General features: G+C 49.2%; 1 protein-coding gene across 1 annotated transcript in view; it reads left to right on the top strand.

The window, feature by feature from the left end:
* plxnb3 (plexin B3) overlaps positions 1 to 17500 on the top strand; it is a 65619-nt gene that overhangs the window by 22795 nt on the left and 25324 nt on the right. Inside the window, exons 3-4 of the mRNA XM_086212939.1 lie at positions 13926 to 14348; positions 14474 to 15206. Of these exons, the coding sequence (XP_086069065.1) occupies positions 13942 to 14348; positions 14474 to 15206 (1140 nt within the window). The 5' untranslated portion in view covers positions 13926 to 13941. The remainder of the gene's footprint in view (positions 1 to 13925; positions 14349 to 14473; positions 15207 to 17500) is intronic.

The following is a 17500-nucleotide window of genomic DNA, read 5'->3' as shown; positions in this document are numbered from 1 at the left end:
CTGTCGGTTCTACCTGGTGTTTCTGTGCAGCCACTGTTCATGTCACAAAGTGATTAACACACGACAACACAGCAGGAATGAAAATAGGGAGTTCCCCATAACACTGTTGTTGTCAGAGTCTCCATGGCAACGCTGCGGCGATGTCATGGCAGGTCTTCGACAGAGCGACTTTGAGTGTGGAGACTCTGGATGTCACCTCTGTGTCAGCAGTGGCGAGGTGTTGTGATGTCATCTCTAGTCTGAGCTAGCGTGTGTCCAGCTAGCTCCCCTGGCTTCCTCTCCTGCTCATTTTGTCTTTCATGGAGTTCCTCAGGCTGTCTGCAGGAACCGTTCTAGCTCTGGAACCCCTCCACCGCTGGTGCAGCAGTTCGATGATCTTTGGTGGAAGCCGCAGGTGCTTTCCTTCATGTGGTGCTGGAGGCGGCGCGGCTCAGGTGGTCGAGTGGTCGACCAGTAATCAGACGGTTCCTCCAGAGACAAAGTGTCCTTGAGCAAGTTATTGAACTTCCAACTGCCCCTGATGAGCAGCCTCACCAGCAGCAATGCTCTGTGTGTGTGTGTGTGTGTGTGTGTGTGTGTGTGTGTGTGTGTGTGTGTGTGTGTGAGTGAGGCAACAGCTTTCGATCCCGTCACATTGGAACGACTCAGTCCTCCGTGATAACGCAGCAGGACGAGCGCCCGTGTGCCTGCTCGCTCTCACCTTCAGGTGACCAGAAAATCAACATTTTTATTTCATTTCATATTTTCCTGTTTTTGTTTATTCAAGGCGTTTGGAACCATTGCAGGAACGAACAGTTCTCGTGACTGGACAAGCTGAAGGACTCAGACTCTGTCTGATGATGTCATGAAGGTGTGATGATGTCACTTGGGTGCCATGTTAACATCTAGTCCGGTCTAGATTTGAACCAGGACAGAAGTAGTTGGGAATCTTGGTTTCTTCTCTCCCTGTAGATCAGAGCTGGTTCTGGTACAGTTCCGTTTGCTCTGACTTGGCACCGACCCTGGGCGACTAGATTTGACACCCAAGGTGTAAAATCACTGTCACCAAAATGAAAGTGCACCACAAATTGTGGAAAATAGAAAGACGTCTCAAAAAGGTTCTCGATGTGCTTCAGCTCTTGAGATGATTGGCGTACACAATCAGGTTCAAGGTTCCTTATTCGGAGTAGTGAGATGTTACCTGCTTCCATCCCAGACAGCACCGCGCCCCCGTGACCTCGCACGAAGCCCGAGAGGCTCTGAGGACTCGTGTGCGTCCGAAGCCGTCGCCTTGCTGAAAATCGTTGTCCAGTTTTCTGAAGTAAGAACAGTCGGATGGGAAAATCTGCCCAGGACGAGAAGTGACAGTCCTGGGGAGCCTAAAGGAGGAGCCACCTCCATCACCTGCTGGTGTTTATATCTGCCTGAATGTTCCTGGCGTCTCCTGGTTGAGTCTGTGGGGACTAAAGTTCCCCCAGTCTTATGACAGTATTTTGGTCACTCTCCACCGCCACCGCTCGCCTCCTCTTCAAAGCCTCGTTGTAATCTTGTAAAAATCCTGCTCTCATAAACACACCATGGAGCACATTCACGCCTGTTAACTACTGAGAGAACAAGAGCGGGGCGCCAGGGAGGGGCGGCGGAGGCACGCAGCTGAAAATGCAGACAGTTTGGTTTTAATCTCGCTGCACCTCGTTCCGTTTCGCCTCCTCCACCCTTGCCATCTCCACCCGATGCAGACGCATCATAAAGCCTGAATGCGTGAACCCCAATGTGCTGAGGGGTCGGCCGACACTTCCTCTGCCTCTTAATGTCACATCGGTTCAGTCCCAGTCCAGCTGTTGTCTTTGACTCGTCTTTGTCTTCGTTGTCATGACAACTGAATCAGAACTATATGTGTGATTTAAAGGAGGGTCTGAGTGCAGCGGCGCAGCCGCTGCCAGCCTCAGTTACAGCAGCACTGTGAGACCAGGATGAGCGTCTGATGACCAGGGCTCAGGTGAGGGCGGCGGCGTCCCACCGCAACCTGGGATAAGAACCCGAAGTGTCTCACACTGCCATGGTTGTGTGAGGCTGGGGTGAAACTCAGAATTTCCCATGTTGTGGCTGCAGCCTGCAGGGGGCGCTGGCAGCAGCTTTGATACAGCGACATGTGTTAACAGTGTCAGTGTGGTGAACCGGCGGGTAAACCCTGGTCATGTGACCAAAACCACTTACACACACTGCTAATTGGAGAGGAGGCTGCAACGATTATATATGCACACACACACACACACACACACACAAACACATACTCGTGCGCACACGCACACACACACACACACACACACACCCACACACACACACAGGAAATGTGTGAACAAGTAGAGAGGTGATGTGTGATAATGATGTTGATGCTAATTCCATCAGGCTGTGTGTGTGTGTGTGTGTGTGTGTGTGTGTGTGTGTGTGTGAGCGTGCGCGCGCGCTCAGTATCAAAGTCTTGTATTTATTAATTATTAATGGTGGTGGTGATCAGTATTCAGTGGTAGAGGTTCGGCTGAGATGCGCCTGCAGCAGCAGAAGACAGTAGAGACGTACAGTAACAACTGCAGCATCGACTCAGTGGAGGGAGACGAGGTCGTGGTTCGGTTGTTGCTGCCACCACGTATGTTGGTCTCACAAACACGAACAGGTTTATTGACATGAAGATTGTTGGAGGAGCGGAGAAGAACCCGTTAAATGTTGGATCAGATCTGGGTAGAACAGTGTAAGAATGAGTTCTAAAACCCTTGTAGAGGTTCTCATTGTAGAACATCTGAGACCTCAAATCAGGGTGTGAGGTTCCCAGCAGCTGAAGATATCAGCAGGTTCAGTTCTACATCAGATCCACCAGTAAACACCAGACCGGTGGATGGTTGAGGTTCAGTTCTACATCAGATCCACCAGTAAACACCAGACCGGTGGATGGTGAAGGTTCAGTTCTACATCAGATCCACCAGTAAACACCAGACCGGTGGATGGTGGAGGTTCAGTTCTACATCAGATCCACCAGTAAACACCAGACCGGTGGATGGTGAAGGTTCAGTTCTACATCAGATCCACCAGTAAACACCAGACCGGTGGATGGTGGAGGTTCAGTTCTACATCAGATCCACCAGTAAACACCAGACCGGTGGATGGTGAAGGTTCAGTTCTACATCAGATCCACCAGTAAACACCAGACCGGTGGATGGTGGAGGTTCAGTTCTACGTCAGATCCACCAGACCAGTGGATGTTGAAACATACCTCATCCGTGACGTGACCACTTCCTGTTGGACTACAAAAACAACTGACGTGTGGACTTCCTTCCAGAATGTTCAAAGGCCAGATTGATCATTTCACTCCCATATTATTTAAATTGCTTGTGCTATTTGAAGAGATTAGCCTGATATTTGGGTTCTAAGGTTCTTCTACGCTCTCAACTGCTGACATCGTGTCTTTAGACAATCAGATTCTGACGGTTCTTTGATGTTGTTCCAGCATTGTAGTTTCAGATTTTATGCAGCTTCTACACTTCGACTGTGGTTTGTTCTAAATCTTCACTTTTGTATCCAAAATCCCACACAACCAACAGAAGTTTCTTACATCATGGCAGCAACAGCCTTTATCACCATAGCGATATTCTAAATGAAGATGATATCAGGCGCAGTATCGTACGCCGTCCTTTTGCTCTTCCTTACGGGTCGTAAACTAACACGTATGTCAGTCAGAAGGTCATGATGTGTCAACATGACATGGACAAATATATCAGACATGTGTTTGTTCTTGGACGTATTAGATTTATCGCAACTCTGGCTGTTGCGGTAGTTTATGAGGAAGTGGACCCTGGCGGGGTCTTCAGTCTCTGAGGGACCTTCTTGCTTAACTTTGGTTCTCTGGCGAGTCGGTTTCAACTAACGGAGAAAGGTGGTGGTCTGATGGTGGTTGAAGCTTGATTGTTGCTAGGTTGATGCGTTCTGGTTCGACCAAAATTCTGATTGGTCGATTTTTTGCCACGTTAATTTCATCAGGAGGAAAGTACCAAGTGCTAATGGGGTGTTTTCAAAGCACCCCTGTTTCACAGATAACAATCTATCTTTGAACACCCCCTTGTTTTGCTATTTTGGACTCGCCCGACCCGCTAGAGACAGACAGACTGAAGAGGACTAGAAGGCCAACGTCTGGTGGTTTGATGAATGTCTATTTAGTGTTGAGGGTTTCATTCCAAGTCAGTCCTCGTCCCCCAGGTCAAAGACGTCTGCAGCGTGGCAGCATTTCATGAAAACAGACCATGGGAAAAAGGCGAATGCAAAGTTTGCCAACACCAGTTTTCATGTCACAGCTCCACTACAAACACGACGTGTCCCCTAGAAACGGTGAGCTAACGTGTCCACCTCAGGTTGCCCGTCAGTTTTGAGTACATGAACGCATCAGAATTGACATTTCAATGTTTTAGTCTAATAATTGTTTTGTTTTAATTGTAAAAATTCTTACTGTGGACTTTGTGTTTAAGAATAAAGTTTTAAGTTAAAGTCTATTTGTGTCTCAGCGGCGATGCTGAGCTCCTGTGTTCAGTCTGGCTCTGTCAGGACCAACGATGGCGTCGCTCAGTTGTTCTAACCTGACAGAAACAATCGTCTCAATGTTCCTCAGCAGGTTTGTGCTGATAGTTGACACAGTAGAGTTTTCATAAATAAAATTGGTCGATTTTTAGTCCAAATTTGAGGGCTTCAGTCGACCGAGAATTCCTTTGGTTGATTGCAGCCCTCGTGGCCGCTGAAGTGGAACATTACAGAGCACGGAAGTGTAGTAACCACGGGCTCCTCTGAGTTTCAGGTATTTTTAAGCTCCAGTTTTCCTCCTGGAGGGAAAACTATCAATCTGCTGAAGATCTGCTCTTATTCTCATATTATTCTAATCTTCTGTCCTGGATTTAAATGAGGAGAATCTCTAATTCATCTTATTCTGATCCGATCCTGCTGTCAAACAAACAGCTCTGTGTGTTTACATCTGCTGTCAATACAAACAGGATTTAATCTGGATTAAAGCCGGCGAGGCAGGAATAGCAGCTCCATCATCGATAAAACAAACAGGCTTTATGTGACAGCACAGAAAAGCTGTTTAAAACCTGACGGACAAATCATGTGTTCGAGGAGAAAAGAGGAATTAGTTCCATTCAGCTCGGATCGGATCAGAACACAACGGCCCAGAACAACGGCGAGAGTCCTACCGCTGCTGAAAATAGTTCCAACTGAGGGACGGAAATCTGCTGCAAATGCAGTTTTTCACCCAACACACGGAGATGTTCTCTGATCAGGGTCTAAACTGGTTCCTCATACGCAGAATTCCTTCATTTCTGCTCTCAAAGTCGGTCCCAAGAACCTGCAAGAGTCCCTCAGACTCTTCCAGTGGGTCCTCAGTAAACGAAGAACAGGCGGATTTAATTTTTGTTGAAATCCTTAAATCCTTTCACATGGATTTAAACACAAGTAATCTGATACTGCATCACTAATCTGACCTCGAGATGTCTTACTTTAATCTTTAGAAATGTACTTTTCTTTTTGTGATGTATTTCTACTGCAGTGTTTTACGAGACAAACAGCATGGAGCTCCCATCTTCACATGCAGGTTCTCTTATCCCCCTCAGAGAAGATGTTCCTCAGTAGGAACGCTGCCATTTATAAAGGTATTTAGGTTCCACCTGCATTTACCCCAAGGACCGGTCTCACACGGCCATGTCCTGGTCACTGTTGCTGTGACATCATTTCTCCTGATCTTTGCTGATCGCAGTAACACTGTCAGATGTCAGCTGTTTTGTGTGTGTGTGTGTGTGTGTGTGTGTGTGTGTGTGTGTGTGTGTGTGTGTGTGTGTGTGTGCGCGTGTTGGGGGGTGCTTGTGATCAGAACACTGTAGTGCTGCATGGGCGCCACACAGGAAACAGACAGAGACACTTCCTGTCACAGGTGAAGTTGTGTTGGAGCGACTCAGTACTTCATCTGAAGGACAATGACTCCCAGTTGCATTGGGACAATTTCAACTCCGCTGACCCTCCTGCCCTGGCCACGCCTCCTGTCTCCATGGTAGCCGTGTGGTTATGAGGCTCAGGGTGTTCAAACAGCTCATTCTGTAGCTGTGGTGAGGAGCTGAATCGCCACGGCAACAAATTGCCGTGTGGCAGGGATAATGATGATGATCATGGTTTGTGTACAGTCAGCTCTGTAGGATGAATGTGACACACACACACACACAAACACACACACACCCACACAAACACACACACAAGTGCCTTTTTGGGAAATGACTTTTATTTTGTGACAACTGCTGACAACTTCCATAATATGCACACACATCCCGCTGGGATTAAAAGTATGGGTGTGTTTGCCTCTGTGTGTGTGTGTGTGTGTGTGTGTGTGTGTGTGTGTGTGTGTGTGTGTGTGTATGTGTGTGTGTGTGTGTGTGTACTCCGGTTGTCAGTCACCCTAGATGATATCAAACCGTTCTCATCTCTGCAAGTGCCGACAATTATTCATGAGCTCAACAGGGGAGAGAGAGAGAGAGCGAGAGAGAAATTCTGTGTGTGTGTGTGTGTGTGTGTGTGTGCGCATGAATAAAAAAGCAGAACAGATGACAAAATAATCCTGAAGCAGAAAAAGCCAAAAGGAAAAACTAAACAAAGAGAAAAATCAGGGAGGTGAAACAACAGAACAAACACAGAAACAAACAGATGCAGGTGAAGCAACTTTGTGTTTCGACTGTTTGTCGCACTAAATGTTTGTATGAGTTCCAACATCAGTGAGGAAGGAGACGCTGCTGAGACCTGTCCATCACCATGGTAACCATGTGACAGGGGAGACTCTCTAACTAGTCCCAGTACCTCTGCATCTTTTCCCTCTGCATATGTAATCTGTTCCTCTACATCAGTAACGAGTCCCTGTACCTCTGCAGCTTGTCTTTCTACATCTCTAACGTGTCCCTCTACATCTCTAACGTGTCCCTCTACATCTCTAACGTGTCCCTCTACATCTCTGTCTAGTCCCTCTACATCTCTAACTTGTCCCTCTACATCTGTCTAGTCCCTCTACATCTCTAACTTGTCCCTCTACATCTCTGTCTAGTCCCTTTACATCTCTAACGTGTCCCTCTACATCTCTGTCTAGTCCCTTTACATCTCTAACTTGTCTCTCTACATCTCTTGTCTAGTCCCACTACATCTCTAACTTGTCCCTCTACATCTCTGTCTAGTCCCTCTACATCTCTAACTTGTCCCTCTACATCTCTGTCTAGTCCCTCTACATCTCTAATTTGTCCCTCTACATCTCTGTCTAGTCCCTCTACATCTCTAACTTGTCCCTCTACATCTCTTAATGTGTCCCTCTACATCTCTGTCTAGTCCCTCTACATCTCTAACTTGTCCCTCTACATCTCTTAACGTGTCCCTCTACATCTCTAACTTGTCCCTCTACATCTGTCTAGTCCCTCTACATCTCTAACTTGTCCCTCTACATCTCTTAACGTGTCCCTCTACATCTCTAACTTGTCCCTCTACATCTCTTAACGTGTCCCTCTACATCTCTGTCTAGTCCCTCTACATCTCTAGTTTGTCCCTCTACATCTCTGTCTAGTCCCTCTACATCTCTAACTTGTCCCTCTACATCTCTTAACGTGTCCCTCTACATCTCTGTCTAGTCCCTCTACATCTCTAACTTGTCCCTCTACATCTCTTAACGTGTCCCTCTACATCTCTAACTTGTCCCTCTACATCTGTCTAGTCCCTCTACATCTCTGTCTAGTCCCTCTACATCTCTAATTTGTCCCTCTACATCTCTGTCTAGTCCCTCTACATCTCTAACTTGTCCCTCTACATCTCTTAACGTGTCCCTCTACATCTCTAACTTGTCCCTCTACATCTGTCTAGTCCCTCTACATCTCTAACTTGTCCCTCTACATCTCTTAACGTGTCCCTCTACATCTCTAACTTGTCCCTCTACATCTCTTAACGTGTCCCTCTACATCTCTAACTTGTCCCTCTACATCTGTCTAGTCCCTCTACATCTCTTAACTTGTCCCTCTACATCTCTTAATGTGTCCCTCTACATCTCTAACTTGTCCCTCTACATCTCTTAACGTGTCCCTCTACATCTCTAACTTGTCCCTCTACATCTCTGTCTAGTCCCTCTACATCTTCAATTTGTACTCCTACATCTCTAACTAGTCCCTGTACCTCTGCATCTCATCCCTCTGCATCTAGAGTCTGTTCCTCTACATTAGTAACCAATACCTCTACCTTAGCAGCTAGAACCTCTGCATGTCTAATCTGCCTGTCTTCATCAATAATTAGTCCCTGTACCTCTGCAGCTTGTCTTTCTACATCTCTAACTAGTCCCTCTACATCAGTAAGTAATCCCTGTACCTCTGCTGCTTGTCCCTCTGCATCTCTAACTAGTACCTCTACATCAGTAAGTAATCCCTGTACCTCTGCTGCTTGTCCCTCTACATCTCTTAACGTCCCTCTACATGAGTAACGAGTACCTCTACCTCTGTATCTCATCCCTCTGCATCTCTAATTAGTCACTCTTCATCAGCAACGGGTCCATGTACCTCTGCTGCTAGTCCCTCTACACTACAAGTAGTCCCTGTTTCTCTGCAATCAGTCACTCTACATCGTGTTACTAGTCCCTGCACTCTGTAACTAGTCCCTCTGTCACTACATGCTCTAGTTCCCAGCCAATCGCAACTCCCCAGAGCAACGAGTTCCTGGCAACAGCAAGACATTTACTCTGAGAGGGCTGAATCTGTTCATTCCAGTCCGCTTCACTCCCAAGTCTCCAAGTGTGACATCACTGCAAAACAAAGCAGGTGTGTGTGTTTGGCTGACCTCTGACCCCAGCTGTCACAATTGCTTTGTCAGGATTCTAGACAGTTTATAACAAGCAAGGTGAGAAGTGTGTTGGTTTGTGTGTGCTGCCATGATTGTAGTTTTTATAATGGTGTCCAAGCATCGCTGCATTGGTGTTTCTGAGCCTTCACTCAAACTGTCGACGCCTGACGTGTTGAGGTCAGTTTTTGGCTCCTCAGCAGAGAGAAAGTAGGGCGAGTTAGCGAGTGATGGCGAAGGAGAGTCCCAGCAAGTGGAAGAGAAGAAATGAACAAAGAGAAGATATTTAACTACACACACAGAGTGTGTGTCGGATCCTGTCGTCTCTTTGAAGATTGAATGTGAAAGTCAGCAGCGAACACTACACGTGATGTGTGTGTGTGTGCGCCTGAGGTAAGGCAGCCTGTAATCATCACCTCGACATGTTGAAAGCAGGCTGTCCTTCATTTACATAGAGAGAGGAGGGAGGAGGGGGGAGGACCCCTGAGAAAAATTAAAAGGGGGGGGGGCAGGGAGGATGGGAGAGGGACGGAGGGAGGGAGGCGAGGGAGGGAGGAAAGTGACAGGAACAAAAGACAAGTGAAGTACAAACTGCTGTGATTAACAAAGTAAACTGCTGAATATTCCACCGCAGACACTCAGAACACAGAGGGAGTCTTTACCTGCAGCATTCGTCTTGTTGCCATGGTTACCTGCACTCGAATACACCTTGAGGTCTGATTTCAAATGTTGACCTGAACCAGGATTCTACCAAAATCCTGACAGCCAACCAGAGAGTTGGAGCCGCTGTAGCCACGGTTGATGGTTGCTTTACTTTTAGATTTGCCAGTTGAGTTTCTCGGGGTCCTGAGGAGGTCCTGAGGGGACAGTGGTCCTGAGGAGGTCCTGAAGGGATGGTGGTCCTGAGGCAGTCCTGAGGGGACGGTGGTCCTGAAGGGATGGTGGTCCTGAGTAGGTAATGAGGGGACGGTGGTCTTGAGGGGATGGTGGTCCTGAGGAGGTCCTGAGGCAGGCCTGAGGGGACGGTGGTCCTGAAGGGATGGTGGTCCTGAGGAGGTCCTGAGGGGACAGTGGTCCTGAAGGGATGGTGGTCCTGAGTAGGTAATGAGGGGACAGTGGTCCTGAAGGGATGGTGGTCCTGAGTAGGTAATGAGGGGACGGTGGTCTTGAGGGAATGGTGGTCCTGAGGAGGTCCTGAGGGGACGGTGGTCCTGAGGCAGGCCTGAGGGGACGGTGGTCCTGAGGGGACGGTGGTCCTGAGGGGACGGAGATCTTGAGGGGACGGTGGTCCTGAAGGGATGGTGGTCCTGAAGGGACGGTAGTGGGGACGGTGGTCCTGAGTAGCTGTTCGGGGGTTACTGACGGGGCGCTCTGTCTCTGATTCGGGACTCGCCGCTGGCCTTGATGCTGTTGCAGTGCCGGCCGCAGCAGTGGGCGGCTACACCGCACCAGCAGCTGCCGCCTTAACAGAATAAGACATCACCAGTCTGTTCAACTGCGAGCGTCTCTGGGGTCGTTTGCGTCCGTCACATCTCAAACACGTCGACTTCAGCAGCAACAACCGCCACCGCGTCGCTAACGGTTACTGAGACGTCAGCAGGTCCAATGTAGGATCCAACTTTACTCTTGAACTCATGTTAACTACCCTTCGTCTCTCCTCACCCCGCCCCTTACCCTCTCTCCTTACCCCTTCTATGTACCCCTCTCTCTCCACCCCCTCTCCCCACACCATGCTCGCCCCCTCTCTCACCCCCTCTGCTGACTCCCCTCTCCTCCCCCTCCCTCTCTTCCTTCCAACTTCCTGACAACCTAAAGTCTCTTCTTCTCTTCTTCTATGAATTATTGATGAGTTTTTCTCCATCAGACGAAGGAAGTTATTACCATACTGACTGTGTGTGTGTGTGTGTGTTTTCAGTATCGCCATGGAAATATTAAGGCATGCGTGTGTTTCAGTGTGTGTTTGTGTGTGTCCTGAGGCCGCAGTGTTTCCCAGCATTCACTGGGGGAAGTTCAGTTTCAGTCAGGACCAACTCTCAGAGGGAGAGAGGGGGAAGGAGGGGGAGGACTAATGAAGGGGGGTGGGGGTGGATAAGAGAAACTCTTTAGCCATTTTAATTTGGTCCCCAGCAATATGTGATCAGAAGCTGGTTCAACGTGTTGCTGGCAGTGGCATCAGCGCCCCCTGCAGGCGCCTCACAGGCCAGCAGCTGCAGCAGCATCTTCCTTTGTTTGTGTCAGTCGTCTGGGCTAAAGACGTCACATTCAACACGACTCTACGAAACTAAAGGTGAAAGCTGGCATCCAGAATGATCACATGACCACATGTTAAGTGTTATCAACATTTACGCTCTTAACACACGTGTATGATATCTAAGTGGGCGTGTCCTTGAGCTACACGCATCGAGCTGCAACTTTCATCTCTTTTGGTCCTGAGAGAGACACATGATGATTCCAAACACATCTTGCATCTGGAGAACGTTCCTGAACATCCTGGAACTACTTCACGCCACAGTCACTGCAGCTGATTCCAGCTGTGGATGAACCTGCCACACACCTCAGCACCTGGCGTGCACCTCACGCCAACACAGAGCGGCTTGGTACGTCATGTCACCACACACTCATTCCCAAACACCTCCTCCCTCAGACGTTGGTCTTTTCACCGTTTTATTGATTTTAGGAAATGTTGCTGTTGTTCAGCTCCCAAAAGTAATCGCTCTGTTTCAGCCGCCATTGGTGGAAGAACACGAAGGTCATCAACACGGCAGCATAGACGCCTCGCAGTTTGGCGCTCACCTGTAGCACAGCAGTAAAAACATGTTTACATGGCTACAAATCAGGCTTTACACTCCTGGACTCTCATCCTGTTTCCTGTCCTCCATGTCACAGCGCAACAAACCCATCACTCCATCCATCATCCCTCCATCCATCATCCATCCATCCATCATCCCTCCATCCATCTTCTCCCTCTCCTCCTGTTCAGGGTGGTGGGGGTGGAGCCTATCCCAGCTGCCTTCCCCCTGGACAGGTCACCTGTCCATGGCAGGGCAACAAACTCACCTGAGGAAATGCTGGGGACTTTCAGTGGCAAATAAATGCTCCTGTATTCCTGTTAGCAGTTGTGTGTGTGTGTGTGTGTGTGTGTGTGTGTGTGTGTGTGTGTGTGTGTGTGTGCGTGTGCGCATGCGTGTGCATGTGTAAGAGAAAGAGAGAGTCCAGGTACAGTCGGAGGGTCTCCTCTGACTAACTTGAATGAGTCCTGAATTCCTGGAGAGTTTTGTACCGAGTTGGTGGGCCGAGTCAGTATGGTTGTTCCTAGTGGAGACGGCAACACAAGAATTTAAACACAGTCTGTCTCCAACGAGTCCATCCAGTCAAGGGTGGACTCGTTTCACCACGTTGCTGTGGATACAGGTTTGTTTCCATGGTGATTTTACTACAGGCAACTACAGTTTGACCATCAGCAGAAATGTGTGAAGCAGCAAAATGATTTATTGAAAACTTCAGAGAGGAAGAGACAAACATTTCCTCTCTGAGGAGGAGCTGAAGGAAGTCCTGCTCTAGTCCATTTCTAGTGCTGCTCTAGTCCATCTCTAGTCTATCTCTAGTCTATCGCTAGTCCATCTCTAGTCCTGCACTAGCCCTGCTCTAGTCCTGCTCTAGTCCTGCTCTCGTCCTGTTCCTGTCCTGCTCTCGTCCATCTCTAGTCCATCTCTAGTCTATCTCTAGTCCATCTCTAGTCCTGCTCTAGTCCTGCTCTCGTCCTGTTCCTGTCCTGCTCTAGTCCATCTCTAGTCCTCCTCTAGCCCTGCTCTAGTCCTGCTCTAGTCTGTCTCTCGTCCTGTTCCTGTCCTGCTCTAGTCAATCTCTAGTCCTGCTCTAGTCCATCTCGAGTTCATCTCTAGTCCTGCTCTGCTCCATCTCTCGTCCTGCTCTAGTCCATCTCTAGTCCATCTCTAGTCTATCTCTAGTCCATCTCTAGTCCTGCACTAGCCCTGCTCTAGTCCTGCTCTAGTCCTGCTCTCGTCCTGTTCCTGTCCTACTCTAGTCCATCTCTAGTCCTCCTCTAGCCCTGCTCTAGTCCTGCTCTAGTCTGTCTCTCGTCCTGTTCCTGTCCTGCTCTAGTCAATCTCTAGTCCTGCTTTAGTCCATCTCGAGTTCATCTCTGGTCCTGCTCTGCTCCATCTCTAGTCCTGCTCTAGTCCATCTGTAGTCCATCTCTAGCCCATCTCTTGTCCTGCTCTAGTCAATCTCTTGTCCATTTCTAGTCCATCTCTCGTCCTGTTCCTGTCCTGCTCTCGTCCATTTCTAGTACTGCTCTAGTCCATCTCTAGTCCATCTCTAGCCCTGCTCTAGTCCATCTCTAGTCCTGCTCTAGTCCATCTCTAGTCCTGCTCCTGTCCTGCCTTCGTCCATTTCTAGTACTGCTCTAGTCCATCTCTAGTCCATCTCTAGTCCTGCTCTAGTCCATCTCTAGTCCTGCTCCTGTCCTGCTTTCGTCCATTTCTAGTATTGCTCTAGTCCATCTCTAGTCCTGCTCTAGTCCATCTTTATTCCTCCCCTAGTCCTTGTCTAGTTTGTCTCTAGTTCTTATCTAGTCCATCTCCAGTCCTCCTCCAGTCTCTTTCCCCTCTTCGCCCTTGAGCTCTACAAAGCATCTGATTGGTTGGCTCACAACCGTTCCAGATGGAGGCAGGAATCTCTTCCTAAGAGTGAATTGCCAACCACCATTGACCACGTAAAAAAGACAAAAAGATGGCAGAGCATGGCAGTCTCTCCGAGGTGGTTTGGTACGCTCGCTCGCCGCTGGAAGCAACTGATAACAGATGCTGGTGCCCCTCCATCAAGTGTGTCAGTCACAGGGACTCTGACCTTTGACCTCTGACCACTAAAATCATTTCAGTACATCCCTGAGCCAGATTGGAAGGTTCCCTCATGTTGATGAGAACGGGATGGGTGGAGGTGGCGGCAGGAGCTGATATATTCACCACATGGACACTGATGACTTTCTCTCTCTCTCTCTCTCTCTCTCTCTCTCTCTCTCTCTCTCTCTCTCTCTCTCACACACACAGGTAAAGAGGAGCTGCCATGTTGGCCTCCTCCACCCCCCTGTCTGTCCTCCTCCTCCTCCTCCTTCCCCCTTCATCCTTCCCTGCTGATGTCGGTTTGACCTTGGACCCCTCGGTACAGAGGGTGGACCTTCAAGGCGCCCCCCTCTCTCACCTGCTTCTGAATGGCGTGTCAGGGCATCTGTACGTGGGTGGGGTAGACCACCTGTACCAGCTGACCTCTGACCTGGTGGTGATGTCACATGTGAAGACCGGCCCCCACTTGGATTCCCCAGACTGCCTCCCCCCCATTGTCCCTCAGGATTGCCCCTCGGCCAGACCCACTCACAACCACAACAAACTGCTGCTGCTAGAGCCGGGGCAGGGGGTGGAGCCAGGAAGTCTGATTGTCTGTGGCTCGCTCTACCAGGGCATCTGTGACAAGAGGTAAGCTACTGTAGCTCTGTATGATGTCATGGGGCCTCATTACCTCATTAGAGAAGAACGAATCCAAACTCTGGATCAGGTATCCATGACGACACCTGTCAGATATCTGGTTTTGTGCCCTGCAGGAGTCTCGCTAACATCTCTCAGCTCATCTATCAGACCTCCAACCCCGTTGACACGCAGTACGTGGCAGCAAACGACCCCCGTGTCTCCACAGTCGCGGTGGTGATCACCACAGAGTACAAACAGGAAGGCGGTGCTGTCGGTGGGGTTCTGCGTCTGATGCTGGTAGGTCGGGGTTACACCAGTAAAGGTCCTGGGGACATTCCACCAATCACGACACGGCGTCTGTTCCCGGTGGTCCCACCTCGCCGGGCCTTCTCCCAGGAGGAGGAGCTGGGGAAACTTGTTGTAGGAAGTTACTCAGAGTACAACAACCACTTTGTGAAGGCTGTCACCTATGGCAACCACGTCTACTTCCTGTTCTCACGGCGGGACATGTGGCACAAGAAGGAGTACCGGACCTATGCCTCCCGGCTCTGCACCTCCGACCGCAGCTTCTACTCCTACGTGGAGGTGCCGCTGCTCTGCCAGGGTGGATACAACCTGGCTCAGGCAGCCTGGTTAGGACACCACTCAGGGAAGCCTGCCCTGTTTGTCGTCATGGCAGCAGGGCAGGCTTCCACGCCCGTGGCAACGGGTCGCTCAGCGCTGTGTGCTTATGGGATGGCGGAACTGGATGGCATGCTGCAGAGAGCGCAGGAGGTGTGTTACACAGAAGGAGGACGAGGGAGCAGCGGACAGGAAGAGGCCTACATCGAATACGCAGTGTCATCAAAATGTCTGAAACTCCCCAAGGTAAGTCACCTCTGTACTTCAACAGGTATAAACAGGTTTGGGCCCAGAACCAGCGGCCAGAGACCAAAGATGCAGGTCAGATGCAGAGCGAAACATGGCGTTAGGTTATCGGCTGATAGAAAACTTCAACTGGTATCAGCGGCGAGTCCCTGAAATGACATCCATCTTTCTGCTATGAACCAGCACAGGAAGTAGTCTGTCTGTCACGAAGAGAGGTCAGTCACCCCATTCTGACCAGCACCCACCTGGTGCAGGTGCGGGTTCTGCATCAGGGCAGTTCAAGGTTCAGCACTCAATCCAGTTATTTGACTTTCGATTGCCAGAGAACAGAATCTCATGATGGGAAACCGGTCTCAGAGCTGCACCAACACTTTGCTGGATGAGGACCAAGACCCACTTACATGAACACGACTATTGTGACCAACTAAAGCGTGTGAGCGCCATAAAAAGAACAAACCAGCCAGTGAAGCATTGGGCCACTTGCAAAGATAAAAGACAAACCGGATCATTCAGGTAAATTTATGACAGACGGATGAAGGTGACGTGTGAGAGGTCGAGAGCGTCGCCGCCATCATGTTGGTGTTTACATACAACAGCAACTAAGATGGTGGATTCCCCGTGCAGATGCTGTTCTGCAAACCCACATGAGCGTCCACAGAGGCTGTTGGCTGTTGTTCCTCTTCTTCTTCGAATCAGGCCGACTTGACTGGTTCTTGCTTGTGAGGCAGCGAAGTGTTGGTGGACCTCTGAAGCCAGTTCAGATCTTGGGCTGAGGACCCGAGTCGGGGTCTGGTACCGGTTCTCACCAAAGGTTCTCACTCTGGTTGTAGAGTGGTGCGGCAATTTGATTTGAGCAGTATGAGATTTAATCTTTGATCGGCTCGATGAATCTGATGCCAAACGAAGGTCTGAAGTCTGATGACATCACAGATTAGCAGCTGGTTTAATAAGAACGTGTTGTTGGTCATCCATCTCCCTGCTGACCTTAATACCCTTGTGTGTGTGTGTGTGTGTGTGTGTGTGGGTGTGTGTGGGTGTGTGTGTGTGGGTGTGTGTGTGTGGGTGTGTGCGTATTTGTATTACAGCTGTTAGCTTCAGCAGCTGGAATCATCATCTGACAGCTGTCACTCAAACATACAGCTGGCAGGACTGATGTGACCCACATAAAACACACACACACACACGCACACTCACATACACACACATATTCACTGACAGCTGCCTGGAATATTTCCTAATGACCAGACAGGATATCTGGATATACAGGGACATGATACCACAAAGAGCAGAAACACACCAAAAAAAGAAGAAGTTGCAAGTGTGTTTCAGCCTCCACGCAGCAAACCTCCATCCTGACACCCAACAATCTTTGTTTGCTAAACATCAATAAACTAATCTGACCCCAAAATTGATGCTAATGCTAGTAGCTAGCCTGGTGCTTTGAATGTTAGCAAATGCATACCAGCTATATTAGCTTCCGCTGCTGTGAGAACTCTGGCCGTGTATCATCTCAGTTACCGTGGTGCAAACTTCTGTGACCATGTTGCCACAGCAGCAAGCTAACGGCCTGCTAGCTATGACCTGGAGGTATGACATCAGTTGGAAACAAACATCCATCCACCCATCCATCCATCCATCCATTCATTCATTCATCCATCCATCTGTCCATTCATCCATCCACCCATTCATTCATCCATCCATCCATTCATTCATCCATCCATCTGTCCATTCATCCATCCACTCATTCATCAATCCATCCATCCATCCACCCATTCATCCATCCATCCATTCATCCACCCATCTGTCCATACATCCATCCACCCATTCATCCATCCATTCATCCATCCATCCATTCATCCACCCATCTGTCCATTCATCCATCCACCCATTCATCCATCCATTCATCCATCCATCCATCCATTCACACATCTGTCCATTCATCCATCCACCCATTCATCCATCCATCCATCCATCCACCCATTCATCCGCCCATCTGTCCATTCATCCTTCCATCCATCCATCCACCCATTCATCCGCCCATCTGTCCATTCATCCTTCCATCCATCCATCCACCCATTCATCCACCCATTCATCCTTCCATCCATTTTCTATACCACTTATCAGTTAAGGGTCACCAGTCCATCTCAGGGCCATCAGGAGTAGTTCGGGGTTCAGTATCTTGCTCAAGGACACTTCAACATGGTCACCAGGGGGAAGTGGGGATCGAACCAGCGACCCTTTCGTTGCTAGACGGCCCCTCTACCTCTGAGCCTCTGTGTCCACTTTGTGTGTCT

The sequence above is a fragment of the Aulostomus chinensis genome, chromosome 9, assembly GCF_037954235.1.
Source record: "Aulostomus chinensis isolate RoL2024-O1b breed Wild chromosome 9, RoL_Achi_v1.0, whole genome shotgun sequence".
Lineage (NCBI taxonomy): Eukaryota > Metazoa > Chordata > Actinopteri > Syngnathiformes > Aulostomidae > Aulostomus > Aulostomus chinensis.
This window is presented reverse-complemented; position numbering and strand designations above follow the sequence as displayed.